The sequence below is a fragment of the Rhinolophus sinicus genome, linkage group LG04, assembly GCF_036562045.2.
Source record: "Rhinolophus sinicus isolate RSC01 linkage group LG04, ASM3656204v1, whole genome shotgun sequence".
NCBI classification, from domain to species: domain Eukaryota; kingdom Metazoa; phylum Chordata; class Mammalia; order Chiroptera; family Rhinolophidae; genus Rhinolophus; species Rhinolophus sinicus.
The window spans coordinates 160,244,626-160,262,986 of NC_133754.1; the positions used below are offsets into that span (position 1 = coordinate 160,244,626).

An 18,361-nucleotide genomic window follows, 5' to 3' on the forward strand; every position below is an offset into this window, starting at 1 on the left:
GGGGGAGTGACATCCTGCTGCTGAGGTTCATGCAGGGGACTGAGCCCCAGAAAGGAGCAGCCACCGCAATGGCTGTCCTTTTTCTGCTCGGATGAACACTGCAATGGACAACACATGCACATAGCAATACCTAGCAATTCCAGGGCATTTACTAGCTGAAACTCAACCCCTTTCTCCCCCACGCAAGAAAACGTACTGGGCTGTAGGTTAGTGTGAGGACACTATTGCAGTGATGACGATGGACAGTCCCTGATTTATCTGGAAAGTAAGAACATCACACCTAACCTGTGGAGCTTCATTATCAGGGAAGGGTCACTTGTGACAGCTCACAGACTACCTTGACCGTCCCTGGCTGGGTCCTCACTCTGGCCAGGATCCCTCCCAGCCTCAGAAGCTCCAACTCATGTTCAGGGTCTGCTGCCTTCTGCTTAAATGGCTGACACAATGGGAAGGCCACAAGTCCCCCACTTCCTTGTTCTTATGTGGAAGAGGTCAGTGAGACTGGTGTGAATCCTGTTCGCAGCACAACACGGAGCATCAGGATTTTCCAGGACCACGGCCCGCGCCCATACACTTTAGTGTCTGGAAATGTAAAGAACTCATGAACACCGTGGGTATGGGGGCTCCCTGCACCACCACCCCTACCCCCATCCCCACGCTGAGCATATTATCTCATGTAATCCTCCCAGCAGCCCAGAAAGTAACACAGATGAGGTCTCAGAGGCTCTGAAAGGATGAGTAAGTTGCCTGAGATCACAGAGCCTGTACAAGGCAGGGTGTGACTGAGCCCAAGTCTGTCTGATTCTAAAGCCTAGTCCTAACCACCGCATTTACTGCCTGGACACTAAGCTCCCTCCCTGCTGGAATCCCACCCTTCAAGGCTGAATGCAGGCTTGTCTGACTTCTACCCAGCAATATAATAACAGCACGTCAAAGACACAGGGTTCTGTCTGAGTCCAGCCCTGCCTGGTGGTCAGGGCATGGACTCCAGGCCTCACAGTCTGGATATAAATCCTGCCTTCACCACGGAGCCGTGGGACAAGTTACTCATCCTTTCTATGCTTTGTGTCGTCACCTGGAAAATGGGAATAATAATAGTACCACCTCAGGGGTCATTAGGAGGAATTGATTAATTAATATGTGAAAAAGGCTTGGGATGGTGGCTGGCATGCAGCACGTGCCGTGCAAGTGTCTCCTCCCTCACCGAGTTCTCATATCTCTGAGGGCTCCTCTTACCCACTGAGCACCCCTCTGCCTGCTGAGAGAAGGTTTCCCCTGCTGCTACTGTGGATTCTTCCCGAATGCCTGGGAAAATGAACAAGCCTCCAGGCAAGGGAGGGGAAGAACTACCAGTCACCTGCCTGAGTTCCTATTACTGTGTTTCCCAGAACACAGTAGCTGGACAATCGGCTCTAATGCATCTTTTGGAGCAAAAATTAACATAAGACCCAGTCTTATTTTACTGTAAGACGGGGTCTTATATAATACCCAATCTTATTTCACTATAAGACCCGGTTTTATATTAATATAAGATCGGGTCTTATATTCATTTTTGCTCTAAAAGACGCATTAGAGCTGATGGTCCGGCTAGGTCTTATTTTCAGGGAAACAGGGTATGTGACAAGCCCATTTCCCTCACATTCATTATTGTACGAGGTCAGACAATTAAGTTCGCGAACTTGTTCCAACAATGTTGCTGACCTTTTCTGATATCAGAGGGATTATTCATTATGAATTTGTACCAACTGGACAGATAGTTAACCAAGTTTACTATTTAGAAGTGCTGAAAAGGCTGCGTGAAAAAGTTAGACAACCTGAACTTTTCACTAACAATTCATGGCTCTTGCATCACGACAATGCACCAGCTCACACAGCACTGTCTGTGAGGGAATTTTTAGCCAGGAAACAAATAACTGTATTGGAACACCTTCCCTACTCACCTGATCTGTCCCCCAATGACTTCTTTCTTTACCTGAAGATAAAGGAGATATTGAAAGGAAGACGTTTTGATGACATTCAGGACATCAAGGGTAATGCGACAACACCTCTGATGGCCATTCCAGAAAAAGAGTTCCAAAATTGCTTTGAAGGGTGGACTAGGCCCTGTCGCTGGTGCACAGCTCCCCAAGGGGAGTACTTCGAAGGTGACCATAGTGATATTCAGCACTGAGGGATGTAGCACTTGTTCTAGAATGAGTTCGCAAACTTAATTGTCTAACCTCATATGTGATTTCATCGTGACCACAGTGCTGTGTGCTAAATATTAAAGTACTATCATTCCCCCTTTATAGGTGAGGAAACAGTTCAGAGAAAGCTCAGTTCTCCTCAGTCAAACAGCTGGTATGAAGAGAGGCAGGACTCAAACCCAGGTGTGTTCAGTCCCTGGTAGGAACCGAAAACTGCCAGTTAAAAGGACCGCGCTGCCCCATCGGCTGGTCCTGCTTCCTGTTCCCATCCCTCTGCTCTCATCCTAGGCCCAGAAGGTGCTCACAGGCATTGCCAAGGCCTTGGACATGCTGCACAGGGTACCCCATTTCCTGCCCAAACAGGGAGGGCAGGGGTGAGCACCTCTGGAGCAGCAGTGGGCGTGGGGTGGGGGTGGCATCTGGGCAGCACCTTCCCGTTCAGCTCATTATCCTATCTCAAGTGTTCTTCTTGGCTCAGAACTGTAGGGAGGAAAAAGAGAGACCTCAAAAGAGAGAGAAGCCACACGACAGTCAACAGTGAAGCGAAGGAGGAAAACACAGCTGGAGGAAAGGGACAGAAGGCAGAGCCTGCCTGCCTGCCCGCCTTCACAGGGATCAGGAACCGGGAAATCTCTTTGGGGAATGCTGCGTGGACTAGCCCTTGTGCTAATGTGGAAGGCAGTGGATTGGGTGTGGGCAGACCTGTGACCCTGCGACTTGTGCTGCGTGACCCTGGACCAGTCCCTTCCCCTTTCCAGAGCTCGACTGTCCCTGCCAGAAAATGAGGGAGTGGGAAGGATTGCTGAGTCCTCCCAGCTCAGACGGTCACGGTCGATGACTGCACTCTCAGACTGACAGCTTCAACAACGAGGGGGCATTTCCTTAAGTTGGGTGTTCTCAATCACAGGGCAAGCGGGAAACGTGAACATACTCTGTCCCAAACTTGGACAATGGATTTTTGACGGGTCTTCTATTTTTTTCTAGATCAGACACCTAAGGCTAACAAATAAGGAACCCTAGTACATGCAACTCTTTCTAGCACAAAACACCTGGCCGCTGAGGATCAGCTGCAAATGTAAATTTGGTTGATATGAATCATAACCAGTCTCCTCATATCTGGGCTCACTGGTAAATTCCTGCACATGCAAATTCAGGCGCACTCTTAGTCCCCTAGGTGAGTCCAGGCTTCCAGTCAGCTTTCTGGGGCAGTCTGGAGGCCCCCGGCCAGTCTGATTCTCTGACCCCCGACAGTGGATTCCAGCAGGACAGGCACAGGGAGAAGACACAGCCAGGCAGAGCAGGGCAGGAAAGCGATCTGCTGGAAGCCATTGTCAGTGTGTGTGAAGGACTGAGAGCTTTCACACGACCCAGCTACACCTGCATTTCAAAGGACTTTGTTTGCATTTCGAACTCAAATCTCGGATTTTAAGGGAAAAGGCTGAGACTGGTTATGTGGTTTTTCATGCTGAAGGAAGGGGAAGGGAACCTGGCTTTCACGTTATCTTCCTTAATCTCCCTAATGACTGTGAACAGGAATGGTTAGGCCGTTTTATATAAGGTGAGATAGCTTGTCTGAGGCAATACAGCTAAAAAGAGGCAGAGCCTGGATCCAAACACAGGTCTGCCTGACTTCAGAGCGTGGCCAGTGGCCAGTGTACCACACTGCCCGTTGGTCTCTCAAAAGCTGCTGGATTTCTTTTTTCTTCTTCCTCCTCCCCCTCCTCCAATAGCAGTTCTTTGGTACAGGAGCACCGGAGTTCCCATGGTTATACATATGTATACATGTGTGGACGCGAGTGGCAGGGCTTGGGCAGGACTAGCCCTGGCTGTATGGCTGCCTTCAGGGACAACAGTGGGACTATCTATGAGTGCCCATCCCGTCTCAGGCCTCTTGGGGGTCTGGCAGCTCCAGTCTCCACCTTCCACAGAGGACATTCTAGTGGCAGGCATCACACCTAAAATAAAGCTCCTGTCCCTGGGCTGCCATTGGTACCTGGGGGGTAGGGCAGCCTTTCCCAAGTCAGAGCCACAAGCCTGGGCGAGGGGGAGGCAGGGATGGTAGCAATCGCTATAAGAGACAAAGAAGCTAGAAGTTAGCAGAGCAGACAGACTACTCAGAGATGGGAGCTCCGACCCAATTCCAGTCCCCCCACTTCCTCAGCACACGGCCCTGGACAAGTAACTTCATTTTTCTCAGCTTCAGCATCGCCATCTGTAAAGTGGGGAGCACATAAGTGATTGCCTCACAGGGCTGGTGCGAGGACGAAATGGAATGATGCCCGTAAAACACCTAGAACAGTGCGTGCCACATGGTAAACAGTCTATACATAGTAGTAATTATTGCCATCACTATGAGCAAGTCACAGCCAGCCACAGGTTACCCGTACATGTGCAGGACTGCTGGGCTGGGCTGCCTTGGAACCATGGGGACTCCCAGGGGCATCCATGTGACACTAAAGGAGCCTGATCAGGCCAGGCCACGGACCTAGCTATATGTCCAGTAGTCTGACCCCACCTTGGGTTCTTTCATCTCCAATTTGATAATCCAGAGATAACTTCTCTTTGGATACCAGCCTTAGCTATCATGAAAAGTCAAATTGCATTGGGCCCTCTGGTTAAGAAAGTGAGGAAGTGTGTAGCAATATTTCCACCAACATCCATTTCAAATACGAACATTTCAGCATTGAGGGTTACCCCAGCTTTATCTAGAAAACCTTTCGGGTCGAGAGCAGTGCCCTCCCCAAGGGTCCCGTACCTTTAGGTGCTCCATCTTCTCCTGGTGGCTCAGGAAGTCCCTGTCAGCAGCACCTGGGGGCCCGGGGGGCTGCTGAGGGGGCTGCATGAAGTCCTGGGTAACCTTCTCCGACAGCACACAGATGACCTGCTGTTTGGCCTGGTTCTTGTCCATGAGCAGCTGCACGTGCTGCTGCAGCTCCTGCACCTGCTGCTCCCGCAGGCTCGCTGCCTGCGCCAGGCTCTCCCGCTCCTGCTCCAGGGCCTCCACCCGCCTGCCCAGCGCCGTGATCTGCCGCACTTTGTGCCGCACCAGCTCCAGCCGGTCTTTGTCCTCGGCCGCTGCCAGGTACGCACAGGATGCCCTCTTTTCCTGCTGGGCAGCCTCCAGCGCCTTGTGCAGGATCCTCACCAGCTCCTGGGTGGGACAGGGAAGCGCCTTGTGAACTCGGGGAAGGCCTGTGAGGTGAGGCCAGAGGCGAGGCACATGCTCGCACCAGCTCTGCTCACAGCCCTGAGAGGGGGCCAGCATCACCCTGAGTCGTGTCACCTCAGCACCCACTTTCTCATTTTCTGTTCAAGAGTGTTTTAGATGGACACATGGTTCCCCAGCTAAAGACTACATTTCCCAGCCAAGCTTACAGCTGGGTGTGGCCAAGTGAACCTTCTGCCTACACAAGACACAGAAATGATGTGGGCAGCTTCCAGGTCATACCTTTGAAACCATTATCTACATGCTCGACTGGTCCAGATCCCCTTCCTTCCGGCTGGGAAAAGGCAAGAACTAGAGCAGCCAACTTGGGCTCACAGGCAGAAATGATGTGTTGAGGGTGGCAGAGTTGTCCCACCAGCTCAGAACCACTCACTTACCTCTGTATTCTTCCATGAGAATGTGATAGAGAAATAAACTTCTGAACTGTTTTAGGCCATAGTACTTTGAGGCTTTTTTGTTACAGCAGCTGAGCTTGTACCTGACTAATGCATGTCCATTTCAGAGATGAATAAACTGAGGCTCAGCGGAGTGGAATTTAATCCGCAATCATCCCGACTCCAAAGCCTGTAGTTGGTCAGTAATGAAAGCAGGGGTGGCAGTGACGTGATGCACAGCACTGCTCTACCCTCTTACTTCTGTGGCAGGCGTTACTAATTAACCTCAACGCTCCTTCCTGCTAAGCCTGGTTGAGTGGGAGAGCCTGCTGCCGTCTTGAAACCAGCACCCAGGCATTCACTATCAATTGAGCTGAGGCGGCATTAGACAGGAAACGCACTGGCAATCCTCATGCTAAGCCACACACAGTCTCATCCAATCCGTTTGCACCCCGCCCCCTCAGCCCACCAAGCAATGCCTGCAAGGCTGGTGCAAGCAAGTGCTAGAGAGCAAGAGAACTCAATTTACTCCTTGGCGGGACACTTGATTCACATGGAAACTCAAGGTCTGCTTGGCTCCCCATACCTTCCCGACCTCCAATCTCTGCAGGACCTGTCTTGCCCCAAAGTCAGAGTGTGGATTCATTTATGGCCAGAATCAGAATATCAGAAGCCAGGTAGCCCAGCGCTAGTCCCGTATGAACCTCAGACTTGGTAGGTAGGGCCTTTAGGCCACTTCTGAGCTCTATGCCAGCCTTATCTGAAAAAGCACGCTTTCTGGGAGACATATTAACTGTATCTATGCCAGAGTATTTAAATAAGTGGATCAGCTGGGTAGGGTTATTTGCTAAGAACAATCCTATTTTGGAGAACTACCCAAAATGACCTTACATGAGAAGTTAATGAGAAGGCCATTTGGGCATGCATCTTCTGAAGCCTTGGTACTACTGACTGTCCATCTCTAGTTGTCTCCTCCATCCATCCATCCTTTACCAAGCACACATGAAGCTTCTAGGACCTAGACAGGTCCGGTCATTTCCCACCTTCAAAAAGCACAAAGGCTGGTGGGAGCGAAGGTGAACCACTGTAATGGAGCGATTTATTGCGACAGAGGGAAGCAGGAGTGTTTGCAGGGGCCCAGAGCAGAGAGCAATGACTTGTGCCTGGGGTGGAGGTGGGAGAAGACCAGTACCTTCTATAGCAAGGCAGAGCAGTTTAAACCGATTCGTGGAGAATGAGGAGGACCAGAGATGACCAAATGGCAAGTGGCAGATGAGGCTTGGGAGGGCTTTCCAGACAGCTGAGCTGACAGAAAGAAAGCCCCACAGGAACGAAAGAGCAGGTGAGGAGTTTGGGAGTCCTTGGGTGTGGAAGGAAGGGAGGGAAATGGTTGCAAACCAAACCGGAATGTCTGGAATGAAGAAATCACCTCCCATGGCCCTACTGAGAGATTAACATTCCTGTGGCTCCAGGATAACTGAGAAGCCAGGCCGTTTTCTGGTTCAACTGAGATTTGGAGATCACCTTGGTAACGGCCTGGTGAAATAACTTGCCCGAGGCTCAGGCTTGTTCAGACTTGCCTGAGGCTCTGAATCAGACGGGTATCTTTCCCCCAACTTTTGGAGAGTCATCTAGGAAGCCCATTACATTACATCCAGCTGTCTCCCCCTTCCCACGCCTGGCTTTCCAAATCCAAGACCAAGACACGGGTCCAGGAGGCTCTCTTCCCACCCCAGAATCCTGCCACCAGAAGACAGGGAGAGAGAAATGGGGGAGAGGGATGGAGTCAGAGTAGGAAACGGAAGATGAGGAATGGTAATGGATCATGGATTCAGAAAACCTGGAGGATGGAAGGCCCTGGTAAACCACCTGGCCGAGTCACATGGGGAGACTGAAGCCCAACATAGGCGAAGGGAGAGGACGAAAGGGACCTGTGCATCCCCAGGGGTGGGAAACACGCCATAATAGAGCGCTCCCAACTCCTGATGCAGGATCCCTCACTTCTCACTTCTCCACGATGCCTAGTTAATGAACTCTGCACTGAAACGCTTCTTTTAATTTTTTCAAAAATAGAAACATCTAACGTTCATAGCATTATTCATGACACTCAAGAGATGGAAACAACCCAAGCGTCTAATGATATAAACAGGTAAGATGTGGCCTGTGCATGTGCATGCTGAGGTGTCCAGCTGGAGTTGTAGGGAAGTAAGAGGCTGTAGTTTGCCCCCACTGAGTTTCCTAAACAAATTACATGTCCTCAGTAAGTAATCCTGAGCTAGCGACATTGGTTCCAGAGGGTGCCGGGCAGGGTCCTGCAGGGTTCCTCATTCCCAGCAGCCGACAGATGGTGAACATCACCACAAACAACAGCCTTCCATCTGCTGGGGCAGACGGCCTTCAGGCAGGGTGCAGTTCTGTCAACTAGGAGAGCCTGAGTCACCTTGCCAAGCAGCCAGCTGGGACCATCTCCTGGAGTCCAAATCTCTTGTGGAGCCATCTCTATGGGGCCCTGGGATGGATAATGATTTAATGGGTATGGGAGTCACCTTGTGGTTTAATGTGACACCAGAGAGGCACAGAGAGCATGTTCCATTTTTTCTGAAGAGCAGTTCTGGGCTGCACTGTGAGATCAGGGAGGCAGCTGGGCTGTGACCAGAGTCCTAAACCTGGAGAAAAAGACCAGGGCCCTCTATAGCATCCAAGAGAGTTTGAGATACAAATTCTTAAAGGAGCACTAAAGCTGCTGGCAATGGCTACCTGGCTGTCTGAGCCAGGGCAAGACCCCCAGGTCCCACGTCCTCCTGTGGCCTCAGGCAGAAAAATGGTGCTTTCCCACTGAAGAGACATGGAAGGGCATCTTGCAGATGTGGGCCCAGGTAAGTCCAGGGGGCTGTTTCCCTAGTTAAGGACTTGGACTTGGAGTGTCAGATGGAATGTTGCTCTCCTACCAGCATTTCTGAGTGCCCAGGGCACTGCTGGGCATCCCAAAGTTGTGCCGGCCTCCTCTGTCCTACCTCTGGGCCAAGAGTTGGTCTCCTTTTCTCCTTCCCCTCTTTGGTTTTGGTATCTGGGTTGGAGGCAAGACCCCAGAGTTGGCAGGGCGGAAGCTCCCCCTTCCTAATGTGGAATGAAGACCTGACCTCCGCCCATCACTGCTATGCCCCCCAAGCACATTTCCTGGAGGCCCTTATGGGCTCATGTCTGTTTCCCAGAATGCCTGAGGAGGGTTCTCCTCGGAGACCCTCAGGGGGTGGGTCATTCCTTCTAAGGCAAGAAAGACTCAACAAGGAGGGCAAGGGATGCTAGTAATAGCCAAAAATAACCAGAGCCTGTATCTTTGGGCAGCTGCTGGGGACAGGGCACTTGGATTTACGAATCTGGTCACAGTTCTCTCCAGGAAACATGGTTGTAATGCCATCTAAAGAGGAGGAAACTGAGGCTTAGAGAGGTTAAGAAACTTGCTCAGGGCCAGAGTTGGGGCCTGCACCATTTTATTTAAAGACCTGTTCTCTGAGTTACCCACAAGATCGAAGTGCATTTGTGAGATGGGTCAGAGAGCATGCAAATCCACTCATATTGAGAATCAAAAGCTAAACCACAAGACTTGTTCTCCCGACTATCTGTTCTAGAGCAGGGTTAAGGTTTGCTGGAAGGTGAACTAGTAAGAAAGTCCAGATTCTTTAAAGCTTGAACAACTTCCTCCTGACATTTTCACTCTGAGTACAGGGGAGGGTCAACCGCCTGGGTGGCCCTCACAAATCTCCAAGACCTCGCCTTCATTGACTGAAGAACGGTGCGTGCTCCAGGGCTGCAGAGCTGATGGGGCAAACCTAAACGAAATCTCGGTCTCCTGGGGCCTCTACTTCACTTGACAATTTATAATGCTTTAGAAGGAAAGGCCAAGTCAAGGGAGGCTGCCATATTTCCTAGAAACAAGGGGAAGCTATGGTGAAAGGAGAGGCAGTGTTTACATTCTGGATTTCTTTTCCTGTCCAGGTTCGGGTTTGGGACGTAGCTGTACTGCTCCGGGCATCAGGCAGCGGCTATAATTTACCTTCATGTCCCTCTCAGCTCTAAGGAGCGTCCAGCAGCCTCATGCCAGGAACATGAAGATTTGGGGAGGAAAAGAGACAGCTGGGCTACTAAGTGGCATCAGAGGGGACTTCACATGGCATCATAGTATATTTGGGTGTTGATTTGCTCAATGCCTCTCTGCCATGAAATATAAGAGCCTGGGCACCTAGATTACTGCACGCACATAGTAGGCCCTCAATAAAGACATGGTGAATAAACCAATGAACTGAGCACATGTAAACAAATGAGCTTCCTCCTTAGACAACTCTAAATACCTGCTGCTTCTTTAAATGTAACTCCTGACCTGCCAGGAACGAAGTCTCTGGTGTTTCCCCACATATCTGCTTGGGAGCAAGACAGGCAGAGGAGTGAAGTGACAAAAATATTATAGGGAGGGAGAGCATTTTTCTGAACTGTCTTCTCCAAAAACTGAGCAGAAAAGAAGAAATGTAGAAGGGGGAGACTATTCAGAAGAAAATAGAGTACATCCCTGAGCTCCCCAGGAGCAAGAGCCAGAAAACAAAGCAGAGACTCGGCAGCCCAAACCCAAACACGAAAGCTTAGGTCTTCCTGTCTGTCGGAGGAAAAGGATCCTGGGCCTTCCGTGGGGCCACCCCTGGATGCGCCAAGCACCGCCCTCGGGATTTTTCGTAATAGCTGTGCTAAGTTAATGGCTCTTACAGTACTAAAGAGGGCCAGCCACCCAGAGCTGCAGCACCCTGGCTTCCCTGCCATGTGACCCTACCCTCACTGCTTCATGAGGTTGCCCCGGACGCGAACACATTTCCTGTCTGGGTTGTAGGATTTTAATGATTGTCATGTCTTGTATGTGTGTGATCTGCTTTCTACAGTGACCACGCAGCTCTTTCTTTTTTTTAACTGCTGTAATTAACTTCTCTCTGTTAAGCCTTCCTCCCTGTCTCTGTCCAGTTGGGCCTGGCACAGCCGCAGGGCCACAGATCTGCCTGCTCTCTCTGTTCTGTGACAATTCTTCAGAGATAAAGGATGCCCCAGTTATTCAGTGGCCCCTCCCAGGACCCTACACTCAGATGACCCTCCTCCAAATACTGTCCCTCTTTGGGTGTGGGGTCAGACGTGTGTAGTCCTCCAGGAGCAATCTAAGAGACAATTTTTAAAGTAAGTCTCCAGAGACCCTGCCATGGCGGCTTTCTGTCACCCAGCTTGGGTGACAGCATGTCCCTGAGTAATCAATAGTACAGTAAGTAGGTCTCCAGAGACCCTGTAATGGTGGCTTTCTGTCAACAGTGTGAGTGACAGCGTGTCTCTCAGTAATCAACAGCACAGCATTTCCCACCATCCGCAGTTTGTCTGTTAAGGACCACAGACTGGCCTTTGAGGGGTCTCCTGGGGCCTGGGGCCTCTCCTGGGCCAGAGCTTACCTTCTGAGACTTTAACTCCTTGGTGAGCACCAGAACCTCCTGCTCTAAGGCCAAAGCTTTCTCCTGGGCAGTTCGGTTTCGCGAGAGTCCTTCAGCAAAAAGCGGGAAGGTGTTCTGGCACTTGACTTTCTGAATAAGATTGGTGGTCAGAAAGGACTTGGCTGTAGGCTTTGGAGAATCTGCCGGATCTTTTCCTGCTCAAAAGGAGAAACACAGGTTATGGTCAGGGGCCTCAGCAATCCTCAAACTTGAACTTGCTATAGCACTTGGAGGGCTCGGTAAAAAGCAGATTGCGGGACCCTATTCCCAGAGCTCTTCATTCAATAGTCGTGGGGCGGGGCTTGTTCCTATGTGATGATGATGCAGTTTGTGCAGGGATCATACTTAGAGAACCACTGGACTAAATAAACATTCTGCTGTGCCGGCCAGATCATGCAGCCCATCGTCTAAACTGTGCCCGTCTCCTAGTCTAAGATCCCAGCCTGCATGGGCTACCTCATACTACCCGCTGGCCTGCTGGGTGGCCATCCCCTCAGGCCAAGCCCTGACAGGATGTCTTGTATCTTATTTTAGGATTCCACTTCTACCCTCTAAGCCATTTTCAAAGTACACAGATCTGTCTGTCGATAGGAGCATGGAATAGCTATACTCTGCATTCTTGCCATAAAGTAACACAAACTCTTATTTGATTCTTATTATAAGCTAAGTTAGGAGACTTATTTCAAAGCTTCATGGTCCTTTTATTTCCTCTACAGCAAAGGCCCAAAAGTCAAATCCAGCTTGCAGCCTGCTTTTGTAAATAAAGTTTTACTGGGACACAGTCACGCCCATTCATGTGTGCACTGTGTGTGTTGCTTTCACTCCATAAGGGCACAATTGAGTACATGCAACAGAGACCATATGACCTTGCAACGCCTCAGATATTTACTGTCTTGCTCTTTACAGAAAATTGCACACCAGTGCTAAATTTTATTCTTAAATCAAATCAAATGCCAGAGTCACTCACCCAGGCCACCTTTTCCTGCCCTGCCCCCATCCTTTACTTTAGGGCTCTGCCATCAGCCTGCATCCAGGGACATTTAATGGCTTGATAACATATGATCAAAGGACCTTGAGAATCTTATTTACACGATACATACACATCATGTCTGTTGTGAGGCCTGGCAGGAGAAATTCTCCTCAGCCCTCAGTGCCAGACAAAGCTTTGCTTCTTTCAGGAAAATATGTGTTCGGTCTTATGGACACAGGATATAATCTAACCATTTGCATTTCCCTCTTTGCCTTGGCTGTGACAAGCTCAGAGCCACATCTGCTGCCTACCCTTAGCTACTCTGCCGATCTTATTAGATTTCTTAACCCAAATTTACTCATTTACTTTTTTCCAGATATGTACTTTAATAAGCTATCCCCAAGCTTTCTGGGACTCAGGTGTTAAAAATAAGGATGTGTGTGTGATCTCAGGGGAGGGGACAGGCAGGGCTTGGAGGACGAGCCAAAGGACTTAGCATCTGTCTTCTTGGGACCAGGCCGAGGGCCAGCCAAAACCGTCTTGAACAGATGAAAGAACTGCTCTAGTGGGTGACAGGAACCAGAAACTCCTTGGCATTGTTGGGTGAAAGACCAGTATGGTCTTGTTACAGATTTAAAAGAAATCGGGTTGCTCGGAGAACAAAACAGCCCACAGAGGAATACAATGGCTCTTTCTCCTTTCTGCCACAGGGTCTAGGAGAGCAGGAGGCTCTCTGCAGCCCTGCTGCCCTCGGATAACACTGCCATCCCCCAACCCTGCGGGCAGGCAGGGTAGGGATCACTGTGCCCATCTGACAGCTGGAGAAAACCAGGCCTGGGACAGCTGTTTTCAATCAGTGCCCTAGGATTTCGAGGGAGTGCCTCAACGGCTGACTGTGAGGACAGAGGGTGGGGGAAGGGGGTACCAAGGGGAGCCCAGACTCCCACCCCTGACTCAACTCAGCTTTTGTATATTAGATTTCGTTTATGGCATCAAAGTCTTGTGGCAATAAAGATGCAGTTTTAAAAATCATTGATTTAGAAAATGAGGCTTCAGGTAGCAGTATGGGCCTGAATCCCAGTGCTGTCACTCACTGTGTGGCTGTGAGCGAGCCACTCCACTTTTCTGTCCTTGGTTCTCTCGTTTATTAAATCCAGAATAACAACAGTCTCTACCGCTTGCTCACGTTGTTAGAAGGATTAAACAGGTTAACGCAGGTAAAGTGCTTAGTGCACAAGGATGAAACTTGAAAAGGTTCTGCTAAGTGAAAGATCTAGTTACAAAGGACCATGTGTAGTATAATTCCATTTATATGAACTACACAGAATAGGCAAATCTACAGGGACAGAAAGTAGAATAGTCGCAGCCTAGAGCTAAAGGGAAGTGGAAATTGGGACTGATGGCTGAGGTTATGTAGGGTTTCTTTTGGGGTAATAAAAATGTTCTATAACTGACTATGGTGATGGTTGCACAGCTCTGTGAATGTACTCACAGCCACTGAACTGTAGAGTTCAAACGGGTGAATTGTATGGTATGTGCGCTATATCCTAATGAAACGGTTATTCCCGCTCTTCCCCCACCCCCCAAAAAAAGTGCTTAGAGTAGCCCTGGCACAAAGTTAACTGCTACATACAGAGGGTGCCAAAGAAATGTATACACATTGTAAGAAAGGAAAAATCTGTATTAAAATCGTAATACTCAAAAGATGAATACAAGTCACGTTTGACGTCTGCAATCACAAGAGGTGCTCAAAGTGGTTGCCATCAGCGTCCAGACACTTCTGATTGCAGTGAACTGCTGCGTGAGCAACGCTGACCCAAGTGTTAACATCGCGTAAGATGTGCATACATTTTTTTGGCGGCCCCGGTGTAAGTGCTCGTTTCATTATTACTATTGATTCGACACAGCACTGATCTTCTCTTGGACTGCTCGTTCTGCCCTGCGGGGCCCCACTAAGCACTGCTACAAAGGGACGCTTTTTCCAGTCACTTCTACGCTGCCCAGGGGTCCTCTCTGCCCTAAGAAAACTCCACAGTGCTGCCTTAGCCAGCTTTCTCCCAACTGTTTCTACGTTAAAATACATTCTAAGGGTGCCAATGCCAATTTCAAGGAAGCCAAAAGCCCGCCAATGTGTGGGTCACTCACATGAAAGAAATAATAAAGTGCTGTGTCACGGCTAAGATGCTGCCTAAAGGTCACCTGCCTTGCTTCTTCAGGCAGATCTGATTTTAATCACCCCAGAAGGCATTTTTATATCATTTCCTTATAAAGTGAAAAAAAAAGAAAGTGAGTTTCTAAAAGATTTTCTTTTATCACTTCCAGAATCATTGCTAAGAGTTTCAGTTTGGGAAGATGAAAAGAGTCCTGGAGACGGATGGTGGTGATGGTTGCAGAAGGATGTGAATGTACTTAATGCCACTGAACTGTACACCTAAAATTGGTTAAAAGGGTAAAATTCGTGTTATATATATTTTACTACAATAACAATAATAAAAAAGAATCGTTGCTACTAGACCCATAGAAACCCAGAAGGAGTGACCTGGGGAGTTTCGTCAGTGACACACAAAAGCGCCAGTGCTGGTTTTCTGCGGGGAGGAGGAGGGCGCTCAGTCAGTCTCTGAAGGCAGCTGAGACCTGGGCAGAGGCTCACCTGGGGCGCTGGGCTCAGGGGGCGAGGGCTGTTCCTCCCTCTGAGGCTCCCCACTCAGTGGAGAATCTGCCTTTGGAGGTCCGTGGCCTGTTCCTTGGGGCTGCCTGTTGCCCCGGATGTTGTACATTGTGTTTCTGAAGGAAAACAGAAGAGCATGAGGCTGCCAGCCCTGCCATTCTGCCCCTCTGCCCACCCCGCTGCCACTGCTAGAGCCAGGCTGCATCCCTAGCCCCAGTCACACCCTGATCAGTCTGCCGGACTCCAGGCACCTGGCACGACACATGCCCCCAGGACCTGTGATCCCCTTCACTCTTCTCCTTTTCGTCAGACATATCACTTTCCACACACAGCGTTTCTTATAAACCATATAAGCCTTACTCCCCTGCCCCCAATCCTGCTGCTGGAGTATAAGCTCCTTGAGGGCAGGGATGTTTGTCTGGTTTGTTTACTGAAGTACTTTGAATGCCTAGAACAGCGTCTGAAATATAGAGGGCCCTTACTATGTATACGTTGAATGAATGGTGAATAGACTTGGCAAACTAACTTTCCTGAAAACTTTTTCTGGTCTTGTAAAAAATTACCTGGCTCAAAAATCATTATATTCGTTTCAGGTACATAACACATCTATTCATATACATTGTGAAATGATCACCACAGTAAGTCTAGTTGACGTATGTCACCACACATACTGTGTTTCCCGGAAAATAAGACCTAGCCAGACTATCAGCTCTAATGCGTCTTTTGGAGCAAAAATTAATATAAGACTTGGTATTATATTATATTATATTACATTACATTGCATTATATTATACCTGGTCTCATATGATAGTAAAATACGATTGGGTCTTATATTAATTTTTGCTCCAATAGATTGTCTGGTTAGATCTTATTTTGGGGGAAACATGGTAGTTACAATTTGTGTGTGTGTGTGTGTGTGTGTGTGTGTGTGATCAAGGTCAGCTGTTGATCCCAGAAACCTAGGGCCTTGGTTGCAAGGGAGGGAAGAAAATAAGGTTTCGGACTCATGCAAAGTACAGAGTTGAAACTGAAATTTTGCATAAAGCTGGGACTCCCGAAAACCCTTACCCTCTGTGAAGAGGTGAGTTCGCAAAACATGCTTGCTGGCAAAATTAACACAAGGAAATTCTAGGTGAAGGCTCTGGATGTTCAAACAAATTTTTGTAACCGCTTTGTTTGGTTTTGGTATCAGGGTATTAGTTGCCTAATACAATGCATTTGGAAGTATTCCTTCCCTTTTTTTGAGGGCTGGGGGAAGAGTCTGTAAAGAATTGGTATTAATTTTTCTTTAAATGTTTGGTAGAATTCACCAGTGAAGTTATCTGTTTCTAGGTTGGTTTTCTGTGTGTGTGTGTGTAGTTTTTTTTGTTACTAATTCAATCTTTTTTACATGTTATGGTCTATTCAGATTCTTTATTTTTTGAATCAGTTTCAGTAATTTGAGTCTTTCTAGGAATTTGTCTGTTTCATCTAAATTATCTGATCTGTTGGCATATAATTGTTCACAGTATTCCCTTATAATCCTTATTATTTATTTAAGATTGGGAGTATGTCCCCTCTTTTGTTCTCGACTTTAGTAATTGAGGCTTATGTCTTTTCTTGGTCTGTCTAGCTAAAGCTTTGTCCATTTTGTTGATGTTTATTTACAAAGAACCATCATTTGATCTAAAACTTCTCTTTAAAAGAAAATCTCGTCTTTTGGTATAGTTGGGTCCAAAATAGGCTGACTGATGGAGGGAAAAATTAATCAGTTAAATTAAGAACAGAGAAGAAATTAGAACTCAGCACTCCCAATACTTGACCTTGAAATTTGGTCTCTGATTCCTTTTTCTCTGTATAAGGTCTTATTATAAGGAGCCCCGATTCCTTGGACTAGTCACTTACCCTTCCTAGTTCTTACGTTCCCTTCCCAAAAATAAAAGGGTGGTGGTCATATTAAAAACCATAATGAGGGGTACTATTTACTGAATGTACTTTGTGTTGGGGCCTGTGCTGAGACCCATTGCGTGTATCTCCAAACCACAAGCCACATGACTTGGAGAGGACCCGGGGACACATCCCTGCAGCCAAAGGGAACTGGTAGCTGGGATGACCATCACTGCTGCCCACACTTCCCCTGGTGCAGGAGCTGCTGCCTTCCCAGCATTTCCAGGGGCTTACAAGCAGTCATCCCTGGGATGTGGGAGGGTATAGACACCCCAACTTCAGGGCCATAAAGGGCTTTCTAAGCGTCAGCCCACACCTCCCCTGGGGGTGGGGAGCTCACTAACTATGAGCACAGCTCAGGTGGCCACTACCCAGCCAAACTATTTTGCTTGAAAGAGGCATCTCCATTTCATAAATGTATTGACTTGGCTTGGAGTAGTTCATAGATCATTTCTGTGTAGGTTTAGCTCCAGGTCTGAAAGGCCTGGTCAGCATGAGGGTAGTAGTCATAAAGACTTATTCTGGAAGGAAAACCTTGGGCGAGCCATTTATCCTCTCTGAGCCTGGGTTTCCTCATGTGCACTGGGGATGATGAACCTATTCACAACAAACAACGACTGGGCCCTCCATGGGCCAGGCTCTAAGCTAAACACTAGTAATTCAACTCATTTAATCCTCACACACATGCATTCAATGCACTGAATCCTCACAACAGCCAATGAAGCAAGTACTATTATCATTGCCATTGGACACAGAGAACGAAGGTTCAGAAAGGGTAAGTAACCAAAGCCACAGAGCTGGTAAGTGGTGGGGCTGAGCCTCAGACCTGGTCTGCCTCCATGGCTTGAGAACTCCACTGATACGACATCACTTCAGAGTGTTGTCCAGACAACTCAATGAGAGCATAAGGCACCCAGTACAGTGCTCTGGAAGCTCCTTCCTCCCTACCCCAGAGTATGACATGGGCTCATAGCAGACCCAACTGCACGTTCCAAGACCAGCCAGGGGAAGGGAGTACAGGAGACAAGGGCACCCCTGATCTTACCGGGGCTCTCAGCAGCCCAGGGAACTCACAATGTTGGCTTGCGTTTTCTGTGGGTTATTGCAAATGTCAGGAGGGAGGTAACTGACTGATCCTCTGAAACTTCCTTCCTTTCTTGGTCTCTGCCTGTTCTCTGTTCCACTTTTGCTGTTTGTGGCCTTTATCAGGCATGAACCTGGCTTACTCTTAGGAAAACCACCCAGTCCAGTGTGTCTTGGCTGGATGGCTGGACTTCCCCGGCCACCTCTCACTCCCAATGCACCCAGTTCCCTCCAGCTCCTCCCACAGAAAGATCCCCAACAGGGCACCCTCATTGTCCACTCACTGTGGGCCTTGACCATGCCCCATATCCCCCAAGTCTCTCTCCTGAGCTCTAGGCCCCTCCATCCAAATGCCTGGTGGGTAGTTCTACTCCCAAAGGCCCTTAAAAGACACTCACAGTCTTTCTCCTAAAAC

At 48.7% G+C, this 18,361-nt stretch overlaps 1 protein-coding gene across 4 annotated transcripts in view; it reads right to left on the bottom strand.

The window, feature by feature from the left end:
• The window catches only part of TBC1D2 (TBC1 domain family member 2), a 44,900-nt gene that overhangs the window by 15,187 nt on the left and 11,352 nt on the right, over positions 1-18,361 (bottom strand). For all 4 annotated transcript variants that reach the window (XM_019729209.2, XM_074330757.1, XM_019729208.2 and 1 more), the window contains 3 exons: positions 14,920-15,053; positions 11,261-11,454; positions 4,942-5,337 (listed from right to left, as the gene is read on the bottom strand). In XM_019729209.2, coding sequence (XP_019584768.2) covers positions 4,942-5,337; positions 11,261-11,454; positions 14,920-15,053 — 724 coding nt within the window. The remainder of the gene's footprint in view (positions 1-4,941; positions 5,338-11,260; positions 11,455-14,919; positions 15,054-18,361) is intronic.